This window comes from Labeo rohita, chromosome 19, assembly GCF_022985175.1.
Source record: "Labeo rohita strain BAU-BD-2019 chromosome 19, IGBB_LRoh.1.0, whole genome shotgun sequence".
NCBI lineage: Eukaryota > Metazoa > Chordata > Actinopteri > Cypriniformes > Cyprinidae > Labeo > Labeo rohita.
Genome location: NC_066887.1, coordinates 2,268,356 through 2,295,557, shown reverse-complemented (window position 1 = coordinate 2,295,557; position 27,202 = coordinate 2,268,356). Strand labels below are relative to the sequence as shown.

The 27,202-nt window shown below is 38.7% G+C and overlaps 1 protein-coding gene across 2 annotated transcripts in view; it reads right to left on the bottom strand.

Moving 5' to 3' along the window:
• The window catches only part of hivep3a (HIVEP zinc finger 3a), a 44,707-nt gene extending 18,401 nt beyond the window's left edge, over window positions 1-26,306 (bottom strand). Inside the window, exons 1-3 of one of the 2 annotated variants that reach the window (XM_051136783.1) lie at window positions 26,146-26,306; window positions 12,832-12,906; window positions 757-4,900 (exon numbers count right to left, since the gene is read on the bottom strand). In XM_051136783.1, coding sequence (XP_050992740.1) covers window positions 757-4,539 — 3,783 coding nt within the window. In that variant the 5' untranslated portion in view covers window positions 4,540-4,900; window positions 12,832-12,906; window positions 26,146-26,306. Of the gene's footprint in view, window positions 1-756; window positions 4,901-7,947; window positions 8,129-12,831; window positions 12,907-26,145 lie in introns of those variants that run through there. The other variant, XM_051136784.1, reaches the window with a different exon arrangement.
• Window positions 26,307-27,202: the final 896 nt, after the last annotated feature.

Genomic DNA, 27,202 nt, shown 5'->3' with positions numbered 1-27,202 from the left:
CAGGCACTCTTCTTAAAAGGACCAGCTAGTGACGCTTGAAAATGCTTTGGTTGCTATGATTTGGAATATCCACGGCAGGAATGTATTACCGGTATCTCATTTTTAAGAATTTTACTAAATATACAAAAGCAGTAACCAGTAATATTGACTTCTCCATTGTTGTAGGCAGTCGTACAAGTAGGATGGTTGGTCGGTATTTGTCCCATCTCTCCTCTGTTTACGGCTGGGTAAATAGTGACAGTGACGAGCGCTGCGTTATCAACTCATCTACAAAAAAATTACTGTGGCATGAAAATTCAGTGTCATCGGTTTGCCAAAAAGAACACAGAACATTTTACGCACCATTTACACATGGTAGGGAGCAGGTGTACATTTCTTTCGCACCAACTAACATTTAAAAAAAAAAACGAACATTTTTATGAATTCCAAAGGTTACATCAGAACGGCCTTATGAAACGATTTACACAAAAATTAGTTCTGCACGTGTTTCATGAATGAGGCCTAATGTGTGCATGTTACAAAAAAAAACCCACATCACGCACACTGTACGCTGTCCCTCGCATACGTGTAAAAAGTGAAGTATACTTTGGACTTCAGAGGTTAGAAGAGGTCAAGCTGTTTTGAGAACGTGGTACTTGGTTAAACAACTAATGACCAGCTTGGAGCAGACAGGAACCAGCAACCATGTTCCAAAACAGCTACAAATGTAAAAATTTCATGCATTGACTAGGTAAATTCAAGAGTTGTTACATTTACCTCAGTCACGTTAGGCTCTTGGGAATCAGGTGTTTCTTGTTCCCTGTCCAGAGAAGGTGATATGGCCGCCATGGTATAGATGAATGCTGCATGTCTCTGGTTGCAGTGCAACAAGGCTAGCATGTCTTTGCTTGTCAGGCCAGGAGGGTATGGGTTACGGGAACTTGTGGACCATGAGGAATAGACTGAGTTTTGTTGTTCACTCTGTATGGATGGATTGGGCTTTATGTAGTTTAGATAGCACCAGCTAAAATTAAGGTTAGTGTTAAGAGTCGGAAATGATGGTTCTTTGTGTTCTATAGGGAAGATGACACTTTGCTCACCAAGTCTTTCTTCCTTCTTGCATTCGATCAAAACTTTATCATTTCCACTTTCATTTTCCTGATTGTCCTCCTCCTCTTTCACCCGTTTTTGTTGTTGCTCACTTTCTGGGCTGAGCTCCTCACTGCTTGTGGGGGACAGCACACGTTTGGTTGCGCCAGCACTTACAGATTTGGATCCATCAGATATTGGTTGTTGGTCCATGATTTCAAATTTTGAGGGCGCTGCAACGAAACTGACTCCAGAGCAGCAGGGTTCCTGAGGCCTTGAGGCAAATGTTTGTGAAACTGTAGTATAAATTGAGCCTGCATAATGTGGAAGGTGTGAATTAAGACGGACTGGGATCCTCTGGGCTGGTAAAGGTCTCAGTGGTTCTGGGTTTGAAGTAACATCAAAACCAAGATTCTGATGGTGGTAATGAGTAAGGTATGGTTGGTTGACCCTTGTATCAGAACTCACCAATTCATTCTCCACTGGAATTTCGAGCTTGAGTCCTGTCGACATTGAAGAATAATGAGCTCTGGCAGCACCTGATGCACAAAGCAGACTTCCCGCTGTTGTGGGCTGGTCAGTATGAATCAATGGAGTCAACTGCAATGCATTCTGCTGGGTATTCTCTGATGAAACATGCTGTGATTGCATGATCTGCTTCTCACCAAATGAGTGTACAGTATTGCTCAAAGTCACAAGATGGGTGGTTGTTGGACTGTAGGAGGTGCCTGGGCTATAGCTAGGTGATGTGTTAGTCCTTTGAGTAGGAGAACCGGTGCTGAAGACTTTAGAAGATTGTTCTTCCTCCTCAGGTTCCCTCACCGCACTATGCCTCATGAGAAGGCATTTCCGCCTTTCTCTCCATCCCGCAGGGGTTCGATCTGGAGACAAACTACTGTAGTCAAATGACTTACTGCGAGTTTCCGTAATAAGGTTAGCATGTTGAGGAACATGGGGTGCCTGCTCAGATGCAGAGCGCCTCATTTCTCGGTGAGAATTTGTAGGAATTGTCAAAGTATGAGTGGCTCTTGATCTCCTAGTTGGCGTTGTATCTACATCACCTTTGCAAGCCTCTTCAAATGAAGCTGATCGACTAGAGGTATGAGATACACAACTGTCTTGACTTGGACTGTGAGGCAAGGACATTGATTCAAAGCTCGAGTCCCCTGAGGACTGGGCAGCTTCTGCGAGACGAAGACGTTTCTTTTTAGGCGGCAACTTCTCAATTGGAAGTTGGGCCAAAGATGGACTTCTTTGGGGCCATTGGAATTCACTGACTTTTTCAACATCCTTCATTTTAGGGGCAGTTGGAGGGGGTGATACTGCCATGGTGTCAGTGTTTGAATCTTCAGTGACCAGGATTTCTGGCACCTGGACATTGTGTTGCCGTACGAGTTTACGGAAGGATGGTTTAGTTGCCTGCTGCTTTGATTGTGAGTAAGGAGAACTGTGGGAGACATCATGAGAGTGTGAGACCTCATCTGGTCCAGAGGTTTTTAAAGTACTATCATGTTTCTCAAATGAACTAGTATGCTGTATGACAGATATTCCTTTCAAAGCACCTTCTGTAGCATGTTCTTGACCTACTTCAAGAGTCCCTTTAATAGGCTGTTCAGAAGATGATGTATATCCTTTCAGTGGTACATATGAAACAAAGGGTAAAGAAGGATCTTCAAGTTCAATACTCTCTTCTTTCCTTCTTTTTCTAAATGCAAAAGCACCGGGACGAGTTGTGTGTGTTCTTGTGGGTTCTTCCACTTGATAGCCTTGACTTTCAGTTGGTTGAGAAATATGAACCGTGCAACAGTCTTGTTTGTGTGTTTGATATCTCTCCCAGTCATTAAAAACTATACCACATGCATCACACTCAAATGGCTCTTGTTTATGACTGAGATCAGGCACTGTAGAAACTGAGGGATGAAATGGTGAGCTGCAATAAGATTGTTCCTCCATGGACATTTCAGCACCTATGGGCAATTCAATGGCAGGCTGTCGTCTTAGCATACCATGGCGCCGATTCTGAGCAGCCTGCTGGTCATCAAAGGAGTGGCTAAGGCGAAGGCTGCGAGAAGTTTCAGACGCATCACTAACACCTGCTTCTGAAGGCATAGAGTGACTTCTTAGAAGAGGAGCAGTGCTGGTTGGGTCAGTTTGCTGGATATTAAGAGAATGATGCTGAAATTTCTCACAAGGTACACCAAGAGTAATGGAGCCACTGCTCTTTGCACTCAAATCTATTTCTTTTGGACTGTGAAGAAAGGACTCTTTAGAAGAGGTTGCCTTCACTTCTGTGCTGCTTCTCCTAGAGAGTGAGAACCTTCTGGGTTTGACACTGTCAATCTTACTGGTGTCTACCACAGCCTCATTGATGGTGATGAGTTTAGTTATGTGGTCAATAACTTGCTTTTTAGGCACAGTGAATGGAATTCTTTTCCCTTCTTGCCCAGCAGGATTGCCATGTTGTTCATGAGCAGTCCTTTGTAAATGACCAAGGCGACCAAACTTTCCAAGGATGACCTCTGCATAGCTTTTGGCACTTGTGTTTGGTGGACTATCTTGAGAGACTTCCGTGCTCTCAGATCGAGAGAAATAGCCAGACTCTGTGCTACCTTTGCTGCTTAGACCAAACGACGAGGACGCTTCATCAGATGATCCTATAGGTGTTCGTCTTCCTCTGCTAAGTCTCATTGCAAGTCTCTTTTTAACTGCATGGGAGTCCTCTATACCTTGTAGCTGTTCCTCAGATGACTTTTCTGCAACATTTGACTTTTCAATGGACATTCTTTGTTTTTCTAAAAAGGAAGAGGGTTGGCTTTCTTCATCTGATTCTGTAAGCGGCTCCTCTGAACAGCTTATACCTGGTCCCTCCATTTCTGCAGTCAGACCAGCTTTCACCCTATGAGTGTGGGACTTTCTGTGCTTGTACAGGTTACTTTTAGTCTTGAAGGAGAACCCACATGGCGCACATGGGTAAGGTCTCTCTCCAGTGTGGGATCTAATATGTTTCTGAAGCACACTGGGTTTAGCACAAGCGCGACCACAGTATGAGCACACATACTTTCCGGGCTTTTGAGGTTTACGCTCACGTTTTTGTCTAGGTGTACCTTCCAGGGCCTCATCCATGGAACAGGATGGTATAGCTGATACTGCTGAGGATGATGCTCCAGATGGCATTTCACTAGGCTGCCTCATGTTAGCATCAAGACATTCAGAACTCCGTGATGCCCTCGGTGACGTTCCCTCTTCAACAGTGTCTGTCTCCTGAGCAGTTTTCCTCTGTAACCGGAGACGTTTTCTCTCAATATTAAGATGTTTTTGCTGTTGTGCATGTTGCTGCTGGGTGACAACCTTGTTCTGTTCATGATACTGTGGGACTGAATGTGGCTGGGGGCTGTCCACTGGAGTCTCATTCTGCTTTTCTAAACCTCCAGATTGCTCCCCTGTGGTCAACTGGCTATGCAAGGCCTCCATAAAATGGGATGAAAGCTTGAGGTACTGTTTATTCCAGACTGTATGAATGATCAATTAATGTATGACCATTCAGAGCATCGCATAATACTTTGTTCCATACAGCACATGCATGGGTTGTACAATTTTGGAGCATTCTGTATACATTATTGCTTAATGTGAGAAGAGCTTCTTCAAAGGAATTATGTGAAATACAACTACAATTCTTTCTTTCACTTTTTCAGTTAGAGGAAATTGTGTCTCTTTTGTTTCTTGTTCTTTCTTGTCCTTGGAAATCCATGGCAATTACGTTTTTTCCATGAATGCTTTCAAGTCCCTGTATTCTGCAGATGCTTTATGACGATCCACTTCAGAGATTTAAATTCTGGAAAACATCAGAAAACAACAGAATTAGTCACTGTCAATGCTATGTTATAATTGCTAATAAAACACAATACACAAAACACTCTATATTTATGTGTGTAGCAACGCTCAAAACCTTCATACCACACAGAGCATTCGCACAAATGCATACTGTATGTGAGCATTAGAAAGATGTCACCTGCCTCTTCCTGGATTGAAATTTCATTTGGTAACATTAGGCAGTTTTGATTTTTATAATGTTTGATGATTGATATTTTACATGTGCATTTGCTTACACACAATCACTTATTTCTGCTTCTTCTTTGGTGTGTTTTGATCCAGACATTTAATACTCTTTCAGAAGATGCGTAATAGCGCCTCCTACACCTTGAATTGCAGGGAAACGTTATCTGACAAATGGCGGAAAATTCTGTCAGTGGTGGGGAAAAGTTGTGTTACATTAACATAAAATTAATTAAAATTTTTAAAAATGGTCTAAATGGACTAAAAGGAACATTACAAGGCATTAGAGCTTCTATAGGATGTGTATGTGCATATAAGACTGAAAAAGGGCTCTAAGTAGTATGTACTGAAACAAAGAGTGAAAAACAAAAGCACAATTTAAGACAGCACTGATGCTTGTGAAAATAAACTCTGACACTGCTTTCACTAGAACACAATAAGGAATTAGGCATCCCACTCACTGACCAGCTGGTATTGGCACCCACGCTTTGCTTTAGGGGGCGGTTAGGTGTGGAACCACAGGAGATCCTGCTGGTACATATCAAAATCACTGCCAACTATACATTCCAGCACAATTCTTGTGTGAATCCAACTCTAAGTGTTCACAGGCTTCCACTTATAGTGAAAACAGAACATATTGACGAGTGTGTTATTAAAGAATGCTGTAGTGTGTATACATATTATTTCACTGAGTGCACCAAAATATTACATTCAGTTACCTAAATTAATTCATGTTAACCAAATTAACCAATACCATTGAAATGCTAAACAAATCTTTGTGTTTGAACAAAAAAAAGCATCTCAAAAATGTTGAAACAATAAGATATGCACCTCGGTTTTAACCAAAATAAGATAAAGCTGCCTGGGTTGTATTCACATGTCATTCTTTGGCTCATGTTTTGCTGGGTTTGATGAGGATATGTAGGTCGGATGGATAGTGTAGGAGGCCTAAAACATGGTGCTTGTCTGGACTTGGATGTGAGTCAAGCAAGCATTCATCTCTCCAGAACCACCTGTTCTGTCCTCCCACTCAAAAACACTGGCGACCTTGAATCACAGACTGCAGTGGCACATCATAATGACTCATTTTAGCTTGAACACAGTTCTATAACCGTTCCACAATTCTGTACTCAACCTACACAAATTGCTTGTACAAAGAGGCCAATCTGTCTTCTCTGAACTCTTTTTCCAAACATGTTCTTGATTAGGAGTCAGGATTAGAATTTAACTCAAAACACACAAGGTCTTCTGGGGTAAACTCATAAAATCTCTGCAGGTAATCAACTCGACTCATGATGATATCCTAGATTACAGACACAATGTGCATTTAAAGGGATTGTACCAGCAACAGGGAAGAACCATAGGTGCTGATTTTGTACTTGATGAGAACGCGAAAACATCCGATGTGTGGCAAACGGAACCATCAAGCCGCGCCGTGAACGATCACCGGGCACCTGTGAGCGTTTTAAAATATTTTATAACGAGGTCAGAGACGAGCCTTACCAAACCACAGCATTACCCTGCCAGGCTCAGATGGTTAGAATCTAGGAATAAAGCTTTGTCCACTCTGTCAAAACCACAAACACACAAAAACATAAGCTTTACACTGTACTTAACCAAATCTAAAATATGTCGTTTAAATACGTTTAAGAAAGCTCGCCAATTTTCCCTCTCGCTCACTAATGGGCACCCAGTGGTGGTTCCTATGGCAACGGCCCTAAACCATGCAATGGCAGATGGAAGCAAAGCTGGAGGGCTAAATTTATCTCCCAGCATCCTCCCTGACTACAGAGTGAGTGCCTGACAAGCCAAGGTGCCCCCCCTTCTCTCCAAAAACCCTCATCTCTCCAGACAGGAGCTGATGGACGAGGAAAACAATATCAAAATCTAGTATTCCTTTTCATTGTTTCATTTAAAAATAAAATAGAATCTTAAAATCAGATATTTTCAAGTTCGATTTTAAAATATGAATGCAAGAAATTTGAAATTAAAAGAATATATATATATATATATATATATATATATATATATATATTAATTAGCAGACCATGATTAATAATTAATAAAGCACTGAACAAAATGCACACATGGATGCAACTTAAGTTCAAACTCAAGACAGATTTAACCATACTGGAAAAATCTCAGAGCAACAAATGCTCTGTCTGCAGTTACTGCATGATCATAATGAAATCTCACGTATAACTTCACGTTACATAAACATTACTCATGCAGACGGAGATAAACAACACAAAGCATCTCAGCTCTGCAGTCATTCTCTCTCTGTTGATGCACTAAAACCCTGTGTCAGGCATTCCAGATCAGCAATCTTTTGCCGTTTCTATACATCTGTTATTCCCAGTCTCTTCTGTACACACTAGCAAACCATCAACCGAATCCCAGTGACTTCATCCACACTGTTCATGTCCATCTCCAGGGATTTAAATTTCCCCTCCCTCCAGTGAAAGAGCCCTGGGCCACCCCCGGCATCCATCCGCCCCGAGTCTCATTCATACGGCAGCAGCGTAGAGGAGGACACATACGCAGTACAGTCAGTCCATTCATCCTCTCCTTGCTTGCCTTCTGTACTGGCAGCCATTTGAAACACACACACACACACACAGTACACTACGGGCATCACGGTCTCCCTGACTCAACGTCAGCCGGTACACACTGTACAACCAGACATATATAACTCATAACACAAACCACACAGACCGCCAAGACAAGCAACATCATGATTTTGTAAAATGTAAGCCCTGCAGAAGTGTAAGTGTGTGAGATCTGGTAATCAAGCAGGTTAGACTAGTAATCATCAATGTCTTTTACCTGGTAGCTGCAGGTCTCCTCTTCAGCCCTGCTAATATGTGAGAGCAGTCAGGCTTTGAGTGAAGGCTGAGAGGCTGAGAGCGTGTGAGTCATAGCGAGAGAGACGGTGAGAGAGAGAGGCTGAATGTATGAATGAGCTGCCGTAGTCTAGCGCGCTAACCGTGAGGCGAAGGGGAGGTGAGATTGTGCTTCATGTACGGCGGACGGACAGCAGAGATTTTTAAGGAGTGGGAGGCACAGATGCCACTTAGCAATGCCAAAATGCATCATGTATTTTTACTGTCTGAACACATCACCTGGATGCTTTTAAATAAGAAATCAAATAAATGCACTGCAGCATTTATGTATTGGCTGTTATTTGAAATCACATTCATTCACGCAGGCTATGCAGGTTATTGGGTATTTTTTTTATAGCAAACTTGCATTAGGTTTGGTTTCATTCTATTAATGTCCACTTTTAGCAATCCAGTCAATTCCTGGCAGAACATGGACAAAATGAAGTCTCTTCGACTTTGAATATTTTGTTTTGCTCTGAAATAGATTGCATCACATGAGTAAAAAGGATGGCAATTCAGTGTAATGAGCTGTAATGCAATGAAAGCATCCTCATCAAAAGAAGATCGGGTCTGCCGAATACGCATATTAAATGGAATGAAAACAAAAAAGAGTCGAAAAGGAAAAAGAGTTCAGTTAACCTCTGCACCCTCTGACTTTGGATTGCTGGATTGATGACAAGGCTGTTGATGACAAGAAGACTCTGATTAAACGACAGGTTTTTCCCATTAACAATCAGATATTTAATCAAAGGTCCTTACAGACTGCCAGTAAAGCATGACATCTAGTTGGAACCCGAACATCAAGAAAGTGACAATTATTATAGATTTCTTTTTTAGTCACTGCAGTATGTTTGATGAAATTGTAGAAGAAGCTGTGCTTCTATGCAGTCTTCAATATCTGAATGACAGTTAATGTGGTCTAATGTAAATCTGGTGTCTGTTGACACATCATTCAGAAGCATTTATAAGGATTCCCTCAATCAGACCGGACAGAACTGGATGTTTCTTGTTATTCTGAAATGCTGGTGTTTTCTTTTTCCAATATGGAGAGAGTGAGGGTAAAGACTTCCAGCACACTTTCCCATTCAGCTTTCTGCTGCTCCCATCAGTCCTGAATCTGCACAAGATGGAAAGAATCAGGCCCAGGTGGAAAAAAAAGGGGCTCCAGATAGAGCATGGCTCTGGAGAATGCCCACGTTACTGCCCAAACTCGCTGAAAAACCTCCGCTCCAGCTGAAATGAGACCAGGAACTCTGACATCACCACAGTTTTCTGTTTTCTGTTTCTTTCCATTCATACAGAAGGAATCTGAAGCTCCGTGTGCAAGACTGAAGGAAACAAACGCTGGTAGTGGGAGAAAGTGCAAACTGCTAATGAGAAGAAGACCAGTTTAGGCAGGAATGAGTTTTTAAATGTGTTTTGGAACTTGTCTAGCAGTCTTCTAAATTGTGTTTGTGTCTTTGAATGCACAATTTGATGTTGATTTAAGTTGACAGGTTTGAGTCGAGGTAACAGCTACAATTTTTCATACTGATAATTCGTTTCAATGGGAATGGGAAAGGGAAGTGAGAAATTAAATTATGTAAATGGAAAACGCTTTCCTGTTTTAAAATGTTTAGGAAAAACAATGACCTTACAAAGGTAAAAATGCCCCCTGTTATTATCAGGAAAAGCAAATATCACTACAGAAAGAGTTCGGACAGTGCTCTTATCATAATATTTAGTCTTGTTTTATTCCTTCTTTCCAATTGGGCTGGGGTGCGTTTCCCAAAAGCAACATTAGCCAACATGTTTGCAAGTTCAGTTTTTACCAACATAGTTCAACAATTCTATGTTACCCAAAACCATGGTTCCAATAAACATTCACAATCAGCATTACAAACTTACGTAGTTGGAACTACAGCTCATAGTTTCTTGTTAGTAAGAAATGTGGATTTAAATAGATTGTGTTATTGGGCACAATACGCAAGCAAACATGCATTACATTCTGTATCTTTCATTCCATTTGAATATATACAGTTGAGGTACAGTTATATACAGTTCAAAAGTTTACATACACCTTGCAGAATCTGCAAAATGTTAATTATTTTACCAAAATAAGAGGGATCATACAAAATGCATATTATTTATAAGATTTCACATTAAAGATGTTTACATATGGTCTGCAAGAGAAAATAATTGTTCAAATGTTTACATACGCTTGATTCTTAATACTGTGTTGTTACCAGAATGATCCACAGCGTTTTTTGTTTAGTGATAGTTGTTCATGAGTCCATTGTTTGTCCTAAACAGTTAAACTGCCCACTATTCTTCAGAAAAGTCCTTCAGGTCCCACAAATTCTTTGGTTTTCAGCACTTTTGTGTATTTGAACCCTTTCCAACAATGACTATAATTTTGAGATCCATCTTTTCACACTGAGGACAGCTGAGGGACTCATATGCAACTATTACAGAAGGTTCAAACACTCACTGATGCTCCAGAAGGAAATGCATACATTGCAATTCGAAGATCAGGGTAAATGTAACGTATTATGTCCTCTGTGAAACATGCAAGTATCTTCTGTAGCTTCTGAAGGCCAGTACTACATATAAAAATATGATATTTAGGCAAAATAAGAAAAACGTGCACACCATTCTGTTCAAAAGTTTTCATCCCTGTCTCTTAACGCATCGTTTTTTCCTTTCTGAAGCATCACTGAGTGTTTGAATTTTTCTGTAATAGTTGCATATGAGTCACTCAGTTGTCATTCAGTGTGAAAAGATGGATCTCACAATCATACTATCATTGTTGGAAAGGGTTCAAATACACAAAAATGCTGAAAAACCAAAGAACTTGGAGGAACTGAAGGATTTTTCTGAAGAACAGCAGGCATTGTTCAGTACAACTGTTCAGGACAAACAAGGGACTTATGAACAACTATCCCTTAACAGAAACAAAACAAAACAAAAAATGTCTGTGGATCATTCAGGTAACAACACAGTATTAAGAATCAAGTGTATATACACTTTTGAACAGGGTAATTTTATAAATTCAGCTATTATCTTTTCTTGTGAACTATATGTAAACATCTTTTATGTGAAATATCTTACTCATATCAGTATTAAATAAATAGCATGCATTTCTTATTTTGATAAAATAATGAACATTTTGCAGATTCTGCAAGGTGTATGTAAACTCTTGACCTCACCTGAATGTTTCAATCTATATATTTTAGTGTGTCAACAATCAGCAGTGTTTTTAAAGAGTGCTTAAATGAGTAAGGGAACACAGAGCATGATGTAAGAGGAAATCTACGACGAATCAAATAAAGCAAAATGACAGGGTGCCATGTTTGTAACAGCAGTATCTCCGAGATCTCAAATCAATTAATTATAACGTCATTCCCATATTGTTGAACCAGTGTAGTTCAAACTACAGAGGTGCGCCTTTGTTACAACATTTTTTGAAAAAAGTTCTGACTACCTGGTTAGTTTCTCCAGTGATGCATTGTGCTATGGTAGTTAAGCAGAGAGTTACACTGTTGTACATCAAATGACCTCTGGTCAGTTAGGACTGTCACAACAAAGCTCATAGAAAACAGAGGCAGCAAATGAGCCCTTCTGCCTCTGAGGCAGTGATAAAACCGACAGTGTCTGTCTCTTGCAGCCAGAGCCAGAGCAGACCAGACTGTCTGGGTATTTACTTTGCAGAAATCTAAGACATAACAAGCATTTAACTTATGTATAGAACAGGAATAAGGAATCAGCCAGATAACGATGACTAAAATCGGTGTAGCACAACTATGATGAGGGATGACCTTCTAGCAGCTATAATCTTCTATGTGGACAAGCACATCTAGCATTTTAAAAAGTGAAGTATCGCACTGCTGGAGAGTATAACACATCCACATCACATGATTCTCTGATGTAGAATTGCCTTAGTGTGTGAATTATGGTGATTAATTTCACCTCTGCTGTTTAGGTTACAAGCTTTGGAAAATATTCAGGGCGATGCAGGTGGACACCTGGCAGTCTCCTGGATCATGGACAACACCTTTGGCAGTAAGTATTTAGTAAAGCCATGGGTCTTAGAAACACTTACCTTTTTCACTGAAACAGTGCTGGTTATTTTGCCGGAGCAGGGGTACCACAGAGATCTGTCCTGGGCCCCTTTGTTTTTGCACATTAAATTACAGCAACAATACATGCTTTCACAGATCAAACTCTACAGTAAATGCACATAATAAGCTCTTCGGCTTTCCATCTTTTTGCTCTTAAAATACGAAATAATACTGGTAAACTCTGTGATGTCAAACAGTGGAAATTACCTTTAACAGCTGCACCATTTTCATCTGTCTGAATGAGAAGTGCTTTCGTTGCTGTCTCATCTGAGAAAGTTTCTTTGACAAATGTAAGGAACCGTTCACACACATCACATTTATACCTTTAAAAATTTCAAAACACTGGACAACAGTATTTTTAACAGTATGGCAGGGTCTCAAGACATGTTTTTTTTTAAAATGCACTGCTCACCTGCAAGATGGGGCACCATGGTCAAATTGCTGGAACAAATTTTTGAAACACCAAAACATCTCTAAACCGTAATTTACTAGTAATTTCCCAGAAAGGGCTGCATGTTTGAAAATCCCTGATGTCCCTGACATTACTAAATAAAATATATGAGGGCTGTGATGGTTCTCTCCAAAGCAAAGATAACAGCACAGCAGACAGACCCTGAGTTACTCAACAGCCCCTTAGATGACCTTGTCATAGATCACATTCAAACTGTCCTCACCTGTCACGTCACATTAGACTAGAACACTGGACACTAGGTGAGTCTCTGCCTTACCCGTGTGCTCCAGGTGGGTCTGTCTGAAAATCCTGCTCTCTGCACCAAAGGAGGAAACTCTGGGCTCAGTGTCACCTGCAAAACAGCGAGAGACAATCACTCACACAGTCTAAACCAAAGGCTAAATGCACACCTACACTTAATGAATAACAGTAAATTAATCTGCTATTAGATACTGAACTGCCTTCATGTACACCACCAAATATCGAAAGTTTGGACACATCTGCTCATTCCTAATTGCTACCATGTTCCATATTACCCTGTAGAATAGTAAAGTCAAAACTATGAATTGACAGAAAGGAAGTTTTGGAAATTGTGTAGCACCTAAGGCTACATATATCTTGGCGACAATATAAAGCGTGTACTGATAAGGAGTTAGCTATATTGCAATATCTAAATACATCTGTGCAGCACAGGACTGCATAAATTAATGAATTAACATGTATGAATGAGAAAATGAAGTATGGGATATGCTTGACATTAAAAAGACCTGTTATGTGCAATAAACTCATTGTGTACTTGCACTGACACAGATCTGAAGCTTGCATGCAGAAGGCATCAGATAACATGCAATCCCAAATTCAGTTTTTTCACTTTTTTCTTTTCAGTTGTTTCTTTTTTTTTTTTTTTTTTACGGCAGAACAGTCAAATACACATAAAAGTTGGTTATGTCTTAAGTTAACTTAAGAAATGTGTGTCAATATATTGGATCAATGCATTAGGTCTTAAAGTGACAGCAGCCCAATATACCTTCTGCTGTCTATTAGGGCTGCAACAAACAATTATTTTGACAAACGATTAATCGAATGATTATTAGAATGAATAACTGCATTTTGGAAGTTCAAAATCGGGGCACCAATGAATTCCATTATATGGAGAAAAATTCTGAAATGCTTTCCTCAGAAACCATAATTTCTTTACGACTGAAGACAGAAAGACACAAACATCTTGGATGACAAGGTGGTGTGTAAATTATTTGTAAACTGTTGTTCTGGAAGTGGACTTCTCCTTTAAAAGCACTATATAAAAATAAAGGTGACTTGATTGTATTGTTGTCCTGTTGTTTGTACTTTGCCTCTGTACTTTTTAGGGTGAAAAAAGTACCTCAAAAAGTACTAATATGTACCCTTCAGATACTAGTATGTACCTTTATGGTACTAATAGGCACCATTCAGGGCTAAACAAGGTACAAAGATGTACCTTTTGAAAAGGTAGTGGTCCAGTGACAGCTTTTGTACCTTGATTTCCTGAGAGTGTTGAGTTATCACGTATGCTAGACAGTTGTTGCATCATACAGTAAAATGTGTCAGACATTTTTACCGGTAGTGTATGTCACAGCAACATACTGTATACGTGTGTTTAAGAGTATGAGAGAGTAATGTGTATGTGCCATGCATTTACAATAAATGAGGGTCTTTCATTTCCCTGTGAGCATCCAGAGGGGCACCTGAGAGGGGTTAAAAAAAACGACCACGTCTGGGGTGGGGGCCGGTAACACCCCTTGTCCATAAACCCACAGACATACACTAAAACATGAAAATATGTGCACCCACGCACACAAACAGCCCTGGACCTGAGGCTATGATGGACTTCCCAGCATGTAACAAGAAAACCATAGACTGGACCACTCCTTCAAGTAAAACTGTGACCTGAAAAAAATCAAATACAGCACCACATGCAGATACCCCTTCACTTCAAACACATATTTGTAGCCACATCGTACCTTGTGGTGAGGCTTTTCTGGAATACGTGTTATTAAATATAAAAACAACACTGTTTACACAGTATCTAACACTGCCAATATTTGTCAAATAGTAATAAAGTCTGTCTCGGAAAAGGTGGGCTCAGCATATTATTGTCACCGCTGTTAAAATGCTGTCACAGCACAAGATCACACGTTTGGACCGTGGCGGATTAAACCAAGATGGATAAAACCAACTGTATCCAACCAGACAGCGCTGGAGAACTCAAAGAAAATTCATCACATATGAGTCACCTTAGTTCCAGTAAAGAGTCTCACTGAGCACCCTAACAGTCTCATTCCTGACTTACCACTCCATATTACTGTCTTGTGTTGCTTACTGGAAAAACCCTGATTGTTTTACCAAAAGATGCTCAGCATCTTTATAGTGTATTAAGTTATAACACCACAGCTGACATGTAGGATGGAAATCATTAAAATGTTTTTGGAAAAAGTAGTAAGACGGTTATAAACGGTAGCTCACTGAGGAGACTGTTTTGAAACAGACAAAAATAAAGAAGAGGAAAAAGTCACATACCATCTGAAATGAGCAGGTGAGGTTTGTAATTGATTTTAAAGATAAAAATGAAAATATTTACACATTTTGACAAAAATCTAAAGAAAACCCACAGGCATACACCATACAAGTATACATTGGTCATACACCATACACACTATACAGTACATTTTCCAAGACAAAGCGCAGCTCTCTTCATCAAACTTTCCTAATCTAGCTCTATCTGTAAATCACAAGCTAATTGCTTTACATCAGTCCTCCACACACTTCTAGTAAGCACGCATAGATATGATGGACATGTGCGGATCGCCTAATGTATTACGTGTTGACTTTAAAGCAACTGTTTTGTGTGATTTGTGTGATGTGATTTATTAAAACTTAAAGTACAATAATATTGGGGTCTGTAGGCAGCTGTTAATGCACTAGTTAACCACCACACAGTAGTCATTTGAAATTTTCAGAACATGCTCAGTGTCTGTTACTTCAGATTGGGCGTTGAACGGATCGATGCTAATGGTGTCAGGCAGGATGCATTATCACTCAGCTAATGTTAAACAGGATGCAAAGCTTTGTGTCATACAGGCTCAACCTGAAATTTGACAATCACTGAAGCTGCTTGATGCTCCAGCTAGGCTCAATGGAATACGTGCCTGTGGCGACATGGCAGCAAATTTGCTACTTCAGTGTTTTGCAACACATTCAATGTGAAAAAAAGCATGTTCAGTTCTATCCAAAACAGACCAAAGTGAATCTGTCAGTGTTTAAATGCACTGGTTGTTGTCTGAAACTTAAATGTCTGGTGAGTGGCGCTAAAAGGTTAATGCTCTGTCACATAACCTGTACACTTAAACCTAAACCTAACCAACAGTGTAGTCCACTTCCAGAACAACAGTTTACAGATAATGTACTCACCCCTTGTCATCCAAGATGTTCATGTCTTTCTTTCTTCAGTCATAAAGAAATTAAGTTCTTTGAGGAAAACATTTTAGCATTTTTCTCCATATAATGGACTGATATGGTGCCCTGATTTTGAACTTCTGGGTCGGTACTTCTGCAGCGATGTAGGATGATTTTGAAATGATTTTTGAAGTTAAGGGAGAAAATACGATTGGAGTTTTTCGACATACCCTAACTGTCTTGAGTCAGAATACACAGTGTTCACAGAGAGCAAGGCAAGATGAGCGTTTGAGATTAAAAAGTATTTAAATAGTATTTTTTTTAATGGATATAACCGATCATTTCGCTAGATAAGACTCTTCTTCCTCGGCTGGGATCATTTACAACCACATTTGGGATCGTTTGAAGCCGCATTTAAACTGCATTTTGGAAGTTCAAAATCGGGACACCATATCAGTCCATTATATGGAGAAAAATGCTGAAATGTTTTCCTTAAAAAACATAATTTCTTTACGACTGAAGAAAGAAGAAAGAAAAATGTACTCACCCCCTTGGATGACAATTTTTTCTTTGGAAGTGGACTTCTTCTTTAACAAAAGCAAACATTAAATAAAAATGCATCCATGCAAACATGATATTTCCGCTTGATTCCAGAAGTTTTTGACCTCTTCTATTGCAAGTGCTATGCTGTACCAGGTGCGCCACTGAGCAAGTTTACCGCACCAGAAAAGCCATGCACACAGAGCTGGTTATGTAATGCAAATATAAAAAATGTATTACAGCACGAAAATTCTTTAGTAATCAAGAATCTGCCCATAGTCATACTTTTTGTGAAACACTGTTGGTGTTTTACTGCCACTAGTGTTTCTTTTAGTTAGAAACTGCAGTAATTTGTAAGCATAGTAGAGATGCACCGATCGATCGACCAGGGATCGGAATTAGTCGGTTTTCCACAAGATCAGCTCAGACCGGTGACCGGCCAATCAGTCTGCCGAATCCCAGCTGATCCGTTTTGACGTCACACTTACGGCGACTGATAATGTGTTTATATGTGACAGGTGAAGCTTGCGCAGCTTAAAATGAGTATGTGAGAGAGACTTGTGCAGAAATCAAAACAAATAAGCGCAACAGCAAGTTATAGAAGCTTACTGCAGTAGAAAAAAATATATTTATAATATGACTTAGGTACACAACATTGTATGACCAATATGATTACCTAAATATCAACACGACTGCAAAGCGACACTGATTTTTTACAATAGTAGTTCAATAAACAATAAGTTTAAATAAGGCGACTTACATTTTAGACACAATATTGAATGTTTTTGCTCAGTTTCGTTGCAGAAAATGGTTCCAATCAAAGCCACAGAAGAAGTGCTGCATGTCTCCATGCAAATCAGTAGTGTTTCGTAAATGAATCCACGTTTTTGAATGATTCAGAAACCAATTCATAAAGACTAAATGACTCACTCAATAAAACAGCCTTTTGCCGCCACCTACTGGTGGTTTGGTTTCATTTTTAAAAGTATCATTTTATTTTTCACATTTCTTATTTGCATGTTTAAAAAAATATTTAAAACATTAATTTTATAAAATTATTTATGCATTTTAAAATTTTGCAGTGTAAATGCATTTATAGAGAATACCTGTAAATTAGTCCAGATTGGGGGAATTGTAATGTTTAATAATTTTTATTACGTAATTTTTTTTGGCATTGGAAAAAAAAGTATATTTTTTCGTTTGTATATGCTGTCAATTATACTTCTTAGAATGAAAATTGTAATCTGCAAAAATCAGTTTTGGCAGGTCACACTTACAAAAAAATCTGAATCGGCCAAGAAAATTGCAATCGGTGCATCTCTAAAGCATAAGGATGTTTTTGGAGTTTTCCAAAAACCTAGGCTGCACTCCAATGAGTCTATGTCGTTAATGGCACAACTAGCGTTCACCAGTTTAAATTGAAACAAAGCAGCTAAGAATCAATTCTCTGAAAAATAATGTTCAGTGTTGACTACCCTGGTTTTCAGAGCAAAGAAAATAGCGAGCGAGTAGAGGGTTTTATTATGAAAGAGACTACGGTTCCACCCCATGAGAGCAGCCCAGGCAAACAGATCAGTTCTGATAGCAAGGTGATGTCATGCGGAGAGGGACCAGACATATGTTCTCTCATTTCACCCACACTGAATCAAGAGACAAGCTATGGCACACTTCCAAATCCCTGCAGCCCTGAAATCTATAGCATTCATAGTACGAGAGATAGATAGATTAAGGGTGGGTGATGGGGCTTTGATATGTGCAGATAAGTACAGTCATGAATACTAGAATTGTTTCAACCATTTGGTTTTAGAAAGAGCAAACTATTGTTACTCTGTGAAGGCAATAAAAAAAGATGATTTCTGTAATTAAAAAAATAAAGTGGGAGTGTGCTTTCTTTTGCATTTCTGTCTGCCTAACTGGCAGTTTTGTCCACGGTAGGGAGAAAGTCAGTGGAAAAGGAAGATAAATATACTGTGAAAGCTTGACGATTACATATTGTCAGGTCAAGCCCCCTGTACACTTGTCAGCGTTGCTCCGGGTTCCAAACAGGATGTGCTTCAGCACCGTGGACAGGGGCAAAGCAGGCGGACCAAAGACACAACATGCACATTAAACCACTCATCCCTGATCACATCAACAAGACAAGGAGCACCAGTCAACCCACTTGAGTTTGGCTACAGACGAGGGCATTTTGAATGAGGGCTTCTTGATTCATCTTGCTTTACTCTGAGACAAATCTTCTCCTACCACAATAATGCACAAATAAGACAGACGGAAGGAGTGATTCAGCAGATTTCCATGTACAATCTTAAAATTAGAGGTTCCAAAAGGGTGTTTTTGCAGAGGTGCCAGAAAAGAACCATTTTTGGTTCCACAAAGAACCTTTCAGTGAACAGTTCTTAAAAGAACCATTTTGAAAACATTTTAAAAATCTAAAGAACCTTTTTCGACTACAAAGAACATTTTCTGCATTCGAAAGGTTCCATGGATGTTCAAGGTTCTTAATGGAACCATCAATGCCAATAAAAAACCTTTATTTTTAAGAGTGTAGCTGGTCCTCAAAGTGGTCTGGACTAATATTCTCCATTAAAAGCATGTTAAAGCAAAGGAAGCAAGGTTAAGACTTAACATGAACAGCCAACAGTGACATATAGAAATAAAACACCTTGTGAATAAACTTATCATCTAGTAAACCAAAACTTTATTTCTTTTATGAGGTACAATAGACTTGAATATTGTAAACTTGAAAAGTATCAATGTTGGCTCGATAAATATTAATACTGAATACTGCATATCGATAAACATCAAGGGCTCCAAAGATCGCCTCCAACCTAGCTTCAAAATGCCAAAATAAAAGTTTGGACTAACTTGAAGAAATTATAACAGAAATATATTATATTACACTATAGAATGTACTTCTCAAAACTCCTCTGAATGAAAGAATTAAGCATTTTAAAAGATTAACTGATTTTTTAATTTTAGAAATTGATTTGATTATTGATAATACATTTGTATTACAATAGTTTTATATTCTCCTGACAGTAAAATAAGCTATTATAAACCTATATAAAGATCCAGGCATTAAAAAAAATATATAGTGAAACACTGTGTAATTGCAAAGAATCTTAAAAAAAACTATTAAAAATAATAATACAGTGATACAGATTTTTGGTCTTTTTTCTGTCAGATGTAATGGTTTAATTTTTAGGTACAATGATGACCTTGATTGCTCTCTCAGTTATCAGAACTACAGTTTCCTTTAGGGTTTTTTTTTTTTTTTTGACAGCTGAGCATATTGGACAACTGGTGACGAGACTCTCAAATCTGTGATTCCAGTTGAGGGGTTAAGGGTTGACAGTGGAGTTGGCTATTTTCTCTTGTGCAGTGCATTGTTAAGTTGGGCCGGACTCCAGTCCAAGTCCCAGTTCTCCAGAGGAGCCACCTGACTGACAGCAACTGAAAGTGCCTACATGTGAATGAGACATGAATATCAATATAGACTTCACTGGGATTTGCTGTTGGCTGTACACTAAAACCTTTAAAAAATAAACAGCCTATAGTGTTTCTATAATTCACTGGCTTGAAGTAAGATGTGCAATGCTATGATTTGAGGTGTAGTTGTAGGGAACTTTTAATGCACTTCATGTTGTTAATTACAATAAATGGAATATTTATATATTTTTTTTCTCTTTGTATTTTCGTATCAGTATTATGGAACCCCATTTCCACCACTAAAAAAAATAAATAAATAAAAGTTATTGCGACTTTTTATACTCGCAATTGCAAGTTATAATGTCAGAATTGCATGATATAAATTGCATTTGTGTTACAATACTGACTGATAAAAACTTGCAATAGCGAGAAAACAAAAATCACAGTATTGTGAGATATAAACTTACAATTCTGAGAAATAAAGTCACAATTCTGAGAAATAGTGGAATATAAATATATTTTTATAAAAATATATATATTTTTTTCTTCTTTTTCTCAGAATTGTGATTTTGTATCTCGCATGTGAGTTTTTAATCAAAATTGCAAGTTTAAATCTCACAATTGCGACTTTTTTCTCTGAATTGCAAGGTTTTTTTTTTTTTTTTTTTTTTTTTTATTCTGACTTTATACCATGCAATCGTAAGTCATAAAGTCAGAATTGTGAGATATAAACTTGCTATCCTGAGAACATATCAGTCTTTTTTACCTCAGAACTGGAGTTTAGGTTTTTCAGTTTATGAGAAAAAAAAGTCAGAAGTGCAAGGAAAATGTCAGAATTGTGAGCAACAAACTCGCATTTGTGAGAAAAAATGCCAGAATTGTGAGTTTTTTTTATCTCACAATTGTTTATATAACTAAAAAATTTAAATATTAAATATTTAAAGATAAAAATATTTTAACTCAGTTACAGCACTGGCCCCGCCCCCAGACCTGTACGTCATCTTGTATTTCATATAGTTGACTGTTGCCAAATATGATGCAGGGCAACAAATGCAGTTATGCCCTAAAATTCAAGATATTGGTGCAAAAAAATGCCCCTGCATGTGTTTTGTCTCATATTTATAGATATCACATATCACACAATATCACACAGGCAGCAAAATTACAAGCTTAAATGTGATTTTATACAACAGGTCAGTAAATTACAAGTTGATATTGTGTTATATTTTACATACAGTACTATGTATTTTACTCAATTTTGCAGAGAACGTATTAACTTTGAAGCCATAGCAGAATTGTTGCGCATCTCGAGCAACACAGCGGTGTTTTGTTTCTGAATAAATCCGCATTTTGAACCAATGATTCAAAAACCCATTCATATAGAGAGACATTTACTTAATTCCTGAATGAATCAGCTGTTTGAATGAATCGAATGAATAAATGAATGACACATAAAGACAGTGTTAGTTTCTTATTTAGAGTATCATTTCATTAAAAAAAAGAATAAGAAGAAGAAAAAGAACTAGAAGAAAAATAAAAACATTAAAAGGATAGTTCAACAAAAAAAAAATAATAATAATAATAATAATTCTGTCATCATTTCTCACTCTCATGTCATTTCAAACCTTTCATTTGCGGAACATGAAAAGGTATTTTGAAGACAGTTGGTAACAAAGCTGTTTTGGTTACCATTGACTTTCAGTGTATGAACAAAAAATACTGAGATGTTTCTCAAATGATCTTCTTTTATGTTCCATAGTTTATGTTGGGCTGTTGCAGCCTAAATGTTTGTGTAACAAATTCTGTGTTAAAATAAAATATTTCTTTCTAAACTACAATTTGTAATGTCTACTTGTTGATACTTCCTCATTTAACACATAAATAGCTTTAAATATTTTTTTGTGGATATTTTCACAGTCAAATTTATTTTGCGCTTAATTGGATTAATTCATGGAAACATCATGTTAGGGTTAATCAGATTAAAAATTGTAATCGACTGACAGCTCTAATATATATATATATATATATTATGTTCATTGTTATAAATACATAGTTCAATAAATATTTGAAGGCTAAAATTCAGTAGTTTAATTTGTTAATATTTGTGTGTGCAGTAGTGTATTTGTTTTCCTTTTGGATTCCAATTGGTACCAAGAATAATGAAATTTCACTGGTATATCAGTGTTGACTGCTGACATTTTGGTATCGCGGTAACCCTGAATTCAACATATTTGGCCAACTGGGATTTACTGTAATCTCCTCAAGTTCAAAACTTTGGCCGAGTCCATAACAAATCCAGCGCTTCATCATGGTGCACATCACCAAATATAAGTCATGTTGTCATCACTCTCATACACTTATCAAACAGCTCAAGCACTAAAGCAGATTTGGCCCTTGCTAGGCTCTTGTCTGGATAGAATGGGTTTAATTCCTCCTGAACTGTGCCTGTATCAGGTATCAAGAAATCAAACTCCGTATTGGCTCTGATGACACACCTTCAGAGTGCCATTTGGGCTCCGGGCCTATCAGTTTCACAATCGAGGCTTTATTCCTCTGGACTATAACGGCTCAGACTTTAAGTATGATTACAGAGGGATTGTCTTAAATAACCTCAGAGAGAAAAGGCACTGTGAGCTAAATCTTATGCTGGCAGAACACATTTAGCAAAGAGGAGAGCTGAGTTACGAGAATTACGGGAAGGACAGTTAAGCATCAGGTTTGAGTTTAAGGGAATACTTGGGATTATTTGAGGTAGCCATTGAGCGATGTAAGGAGTATCTTTATACTTGGTTACATAAGCAGATACCATTCGCTTTTACACACAATTTAAGGCTGTCATTAAGAAACCAGTTTCGTTCCACATCGTCCTCTATTACTTTAATGTTGTCGTTTAAAGTTTACCAGTCATTTATACACTTCTGGCACGACTCGCCTGGCATTTTGCATGTTGATTTGAGCTACGAACTGCAGGCCAACTGCACAGAAAGAAGCAGCTCAGTGCCACAGACAGAAAGTAGGCTGTGTGAGGTAAGATCCCGGTCGCTCTTGAGGAACATTGCGCTTTTAGAAATGGCTCTTAGAAAAAGAAGTGTGAGATAAATATGCACAGGCTTTCCTGAAAGCCACTGGGGAGATTCCTTGAGAAGGTATGGCCTGTCCGACGCAGAGCAACCTGAAAAATCTCTGCCTTATCAGTATGTCAGCATGCCAGGCATCAGAAACATGAGGAAAGGTGCCTTTGTGGGCCCTGCAGGGAAGAACTGATTTCATCAAAGCTCATGACGGTGGCTCAGTCGGGTGTACTGGGTTTGATTAATAACTGGAATTTACTGGATGATCCATGAATGCGATTAATTGCTCATATGATGCATGAATTCCTTATTAGTTGAGCAAAGAGGCATTATCTGTAGTGGCAATGGCATTACTTTAAAACAGTTACTTTAAAACAGATGGTCCACCCAAAATTCTGACATCATCTACTTTTGGAACACATTTGAAACATCTAATTTTTTTTTTTTGTCTGCACATTGAAAGGCTGTGGTGCATGTTAATTAAAATGTATTATAGTTTAAATGCATTCATTTTAAAATTAATTATCTAAACTAGGGTTTTTGACCCACTTAAAGGTACAATATGTCATTTTCGCCACTAAAGGGCGCATATTCAAAACAAACAACAAAACAAAGGTGTAGTTTGATGACGCAATGATTGAGTGTGGGATCATGGGAGTTGTCATCTTCATCCCATAGTCAATGCAATTTGATGGGACTCATGGGAAATCATGTCCATGGATGAGCTAATGTATTTAAGTAAGACTTATTAAGGTCACTGTAGTATAAAGCAGGGTGGGGCTGAAAGTCATGTAAGTGCAGAGCTTTATGTCACAGTTGACTGCTTCTGCTTTTTCCGGTCATGTGTAGGATTTAAACATTCTTCTAAACATTTGGTATAATGTAAGCACACAAGTCAGCAAAATATATAACACTGTTCTAGTGGTTTTTGGATATCTCAATTTACCTCAAAGTTACGTAACACTTAAGTACATATCCATATGCATTTTTAAAATTACTTTTACTGTCTTTGAAATACGGTTAAAGTCTACTGTTCTAAAAGCCATTTAGTGATTGCAATATTTCAGCTCAATACAGCAAGTTTCTCTTTCACCAGGGAGTAATCATTTGGTGGTGATTGTACTACATATATTTAAAAAAATACCACAAACAAAATAAATAAATAAACAATTCATGATACTGTGACATGGTACAGTACTAAGACATTTCACCTGTTACATGCCTTTTTAAAATTACATAGACAAGTGTCTGTCTAACAAAACTAAATATCTTATAATGTGCTGGTGCTTTACCAGATCTTATTTCAAGGCTCCTTAAAGTACAAAATGCATCCATTTCCCTGTTAGATGTCCTGTCAGATGTCTTTGACATCACAGAGATCAGTGAAGGGTTTGGAACAGTGTGTGATTTTGTGGTACCATCAGCCAATCAGTGCTGTCATGACATCACTTTTCTACAGCTCCAAAGATACTCACGTGACATTTTATTAAAACACAATGCATTTTCTGTATTATCTGATTTACATCGCAAGCAAATACAAGAAACTGAACAATTCCAACCGTAGTGCCAGACCACATTTCCAAAAGCTCAGTGTTATGGTACTCCGTAGGCTACTACAGCATGGAAATGTCAGCTAACAACTGGGTCAAATCCAGCAGGTACAATATCAGAAATACTGTGTATTTGTCCTGAAATGCTCTCTGCCTGACAGCACAGACATCTAGGTTTCTGAACGACGGCTAATACCAATTTTACAGTAGGTCAAATCGAAACCAGTGGTTTTATTTTTTAACACTCTCTCATTTGCACACATTGTAATAATTTATAATAATGTGCCTTTGGCTTATTCAGACAGAATGTGACTGGAAATGACAAAAAGGTGGGCTATAATTAGGCCACATTAGCATAAATCACATGAGCCGTAGACTGGCGTCATCTTTAAACCCCATCCACAGTGCGAGCGACGCGACAAAAACGCTCCCTTGTTATCAGCGAAGCGTGTTTAGGGGGCGTTCACACAGAAACAACAGGGCTCTACAGATGTTTTTAAAAGCTGAATTGTTCACATTACACCTTGTTTAAAACGCACAAAACGCGACGGCGAAAGACATCCGTGTACGCATGTGTAGGCTACGGAGAATCAAACCAGCGCTGTGTGAACGCTCCTTTAGCATCGATGCTTCAGTCGCGTAGCGATTGCACTGTTTTGGAGCTCGAATTACCGCACAATAACGATTAAGAGAATTACTGTTTCCTATAATGTGACACGCTCTCGCGTACTGCACTGCTTCGCGGATGTCGATGTAACAAAGGCGATGAACAAACGACGCGACGCACTGCCTGACTGAGTGACTAGTCGTCATTATGAGATGACATTTCGCATCTTTCCAGGATCGACAGGATCGCATTGACCCCCGTTTAACCCAGTCCCGCATTCTGCGATTATGTAACATTATTGATGGTTTCATCGCGCTCTGGACAATGCCGGGAATTCTGTGCGCCTCCAATACTTCACTTCGGCGACAAAACGGCACGCTATCCAGATCAACGCTGACTAGGCACTCTTATTAATTCTGCTATTCGTATATTAAATGCGGTAATGTTGTAATAACGCTTCCCAGAGAGTGTGGATTTCCTGGTGACGCTAATCTGCACAAACGGTAGGAAAGAACGATGATGTCATTTTACTTCAGTTCCACTATATTAAGGTTTAACAAAGAGCTTGCATGTTAAAATGGCTATCAACAAGAGGCCAGCTGGGAAACACATGGGTGTATTCCTACTGAAGCCACTGAACATGTTTAGTGACCCCTTTTACACCACTGACAATGCAACATATACCCACCCTGTGCCTTGGCACCTAGAGTGATGTTCCCAACGAGCGCATGTGACTTCACTGTAAAAACACTGGTGGGTTATAAATCACTGACGCACTAAACGTTCCATTTGGCGTCATTTTAAAGGTCTGCCACATGTATAATTCGCTAAAAGGATATTTACACAGCGCATGGGGCAGACTTGGTTTCTTAAGATGTAATGCTCTGTTACTGTACCCTGCAGGACAGATCTGTGTGAACACAATAAAGCTCTGTGAAAGCAATGTCAGAGTAGACGTTTACCTGACAGCGTGGTCCTTTCCTCTCCATCTATTAGTCCACGATGACTCGGGCACCCGATTGCCTTGTAGCATTTAGGTCCAGAGAGGCAGGTCTGTCGGATGCTGGGACATGTCTCTCCTCTCGTCCAGCGGCTGGCACTGGCAGAGCTGCAATCTCGCGCAGAACACGCTGCTTCGATGAGCGCAAGCGCCGCGCGCCACGCTATCCCGCACGAGACCATTGAGCGGCCCGCGCCACGCCCCCTTCAGTGAGCTGTCAATGGCAGTGCAGCAGCACGCCTGCCTGTCCCATTGCATGCTGTACAGTCGTTTACAGTACTGTATGTTTCTCCATGCAGACCTGCAGCGGTCACAGAAAGCGTGTTTGGACACTTAGATCACACCTAATGTTGAATGTGATGCATTTCATATGATAATGGAAGATGAAAGTGGAAAAAATGTTGTTTGAGCATTCATTTTACTTTTTCGAGCCGTTTCTGACTTTTAATCAACTGGGTTTTAGTGGATGTATGAGGTCAGTTCTAAATAATTTCACTAGGTGTCCTAGCAGAGTAACTAAATATAGTTGAAGTCAAAAGTTTACATACACCTCGCAGAATCTTCATTATTTTACCAAAATAAGAGCGATTTTTTTTATTATTATTATTATTGACATAAGATATTTCACATAAAAGACAATTGCATTTTATAAAAATGACTGTTCTAAAGTTTACATACGCTTAATACTGTGTTGTTGTTGTTGTTGTTTTTGTTTTTTAGTGATAGTTGTTCATGAGTACCTTGTATTTCCTGGACAGTTAAACTGCCTGCTGTTCTTCAGAAAAATCCTTCAGGTATCACAAATTCTTTGGTTTTTCAGCATTTTTGTGTATTTGAACCCTTTCCAACAATGACTATGATTTTGAATACTTCAAAAACTTTAAATAAATTAATTAATTTATAGGCCAAATCAAAAGGTCCTGGTTTGGGCATCCAAGATCTAGACCATCAAACATTATACTAAAATCTACTTTAAGATTGATCAAGGCAATACTAAAATCTTTATTCACTGAAATGTT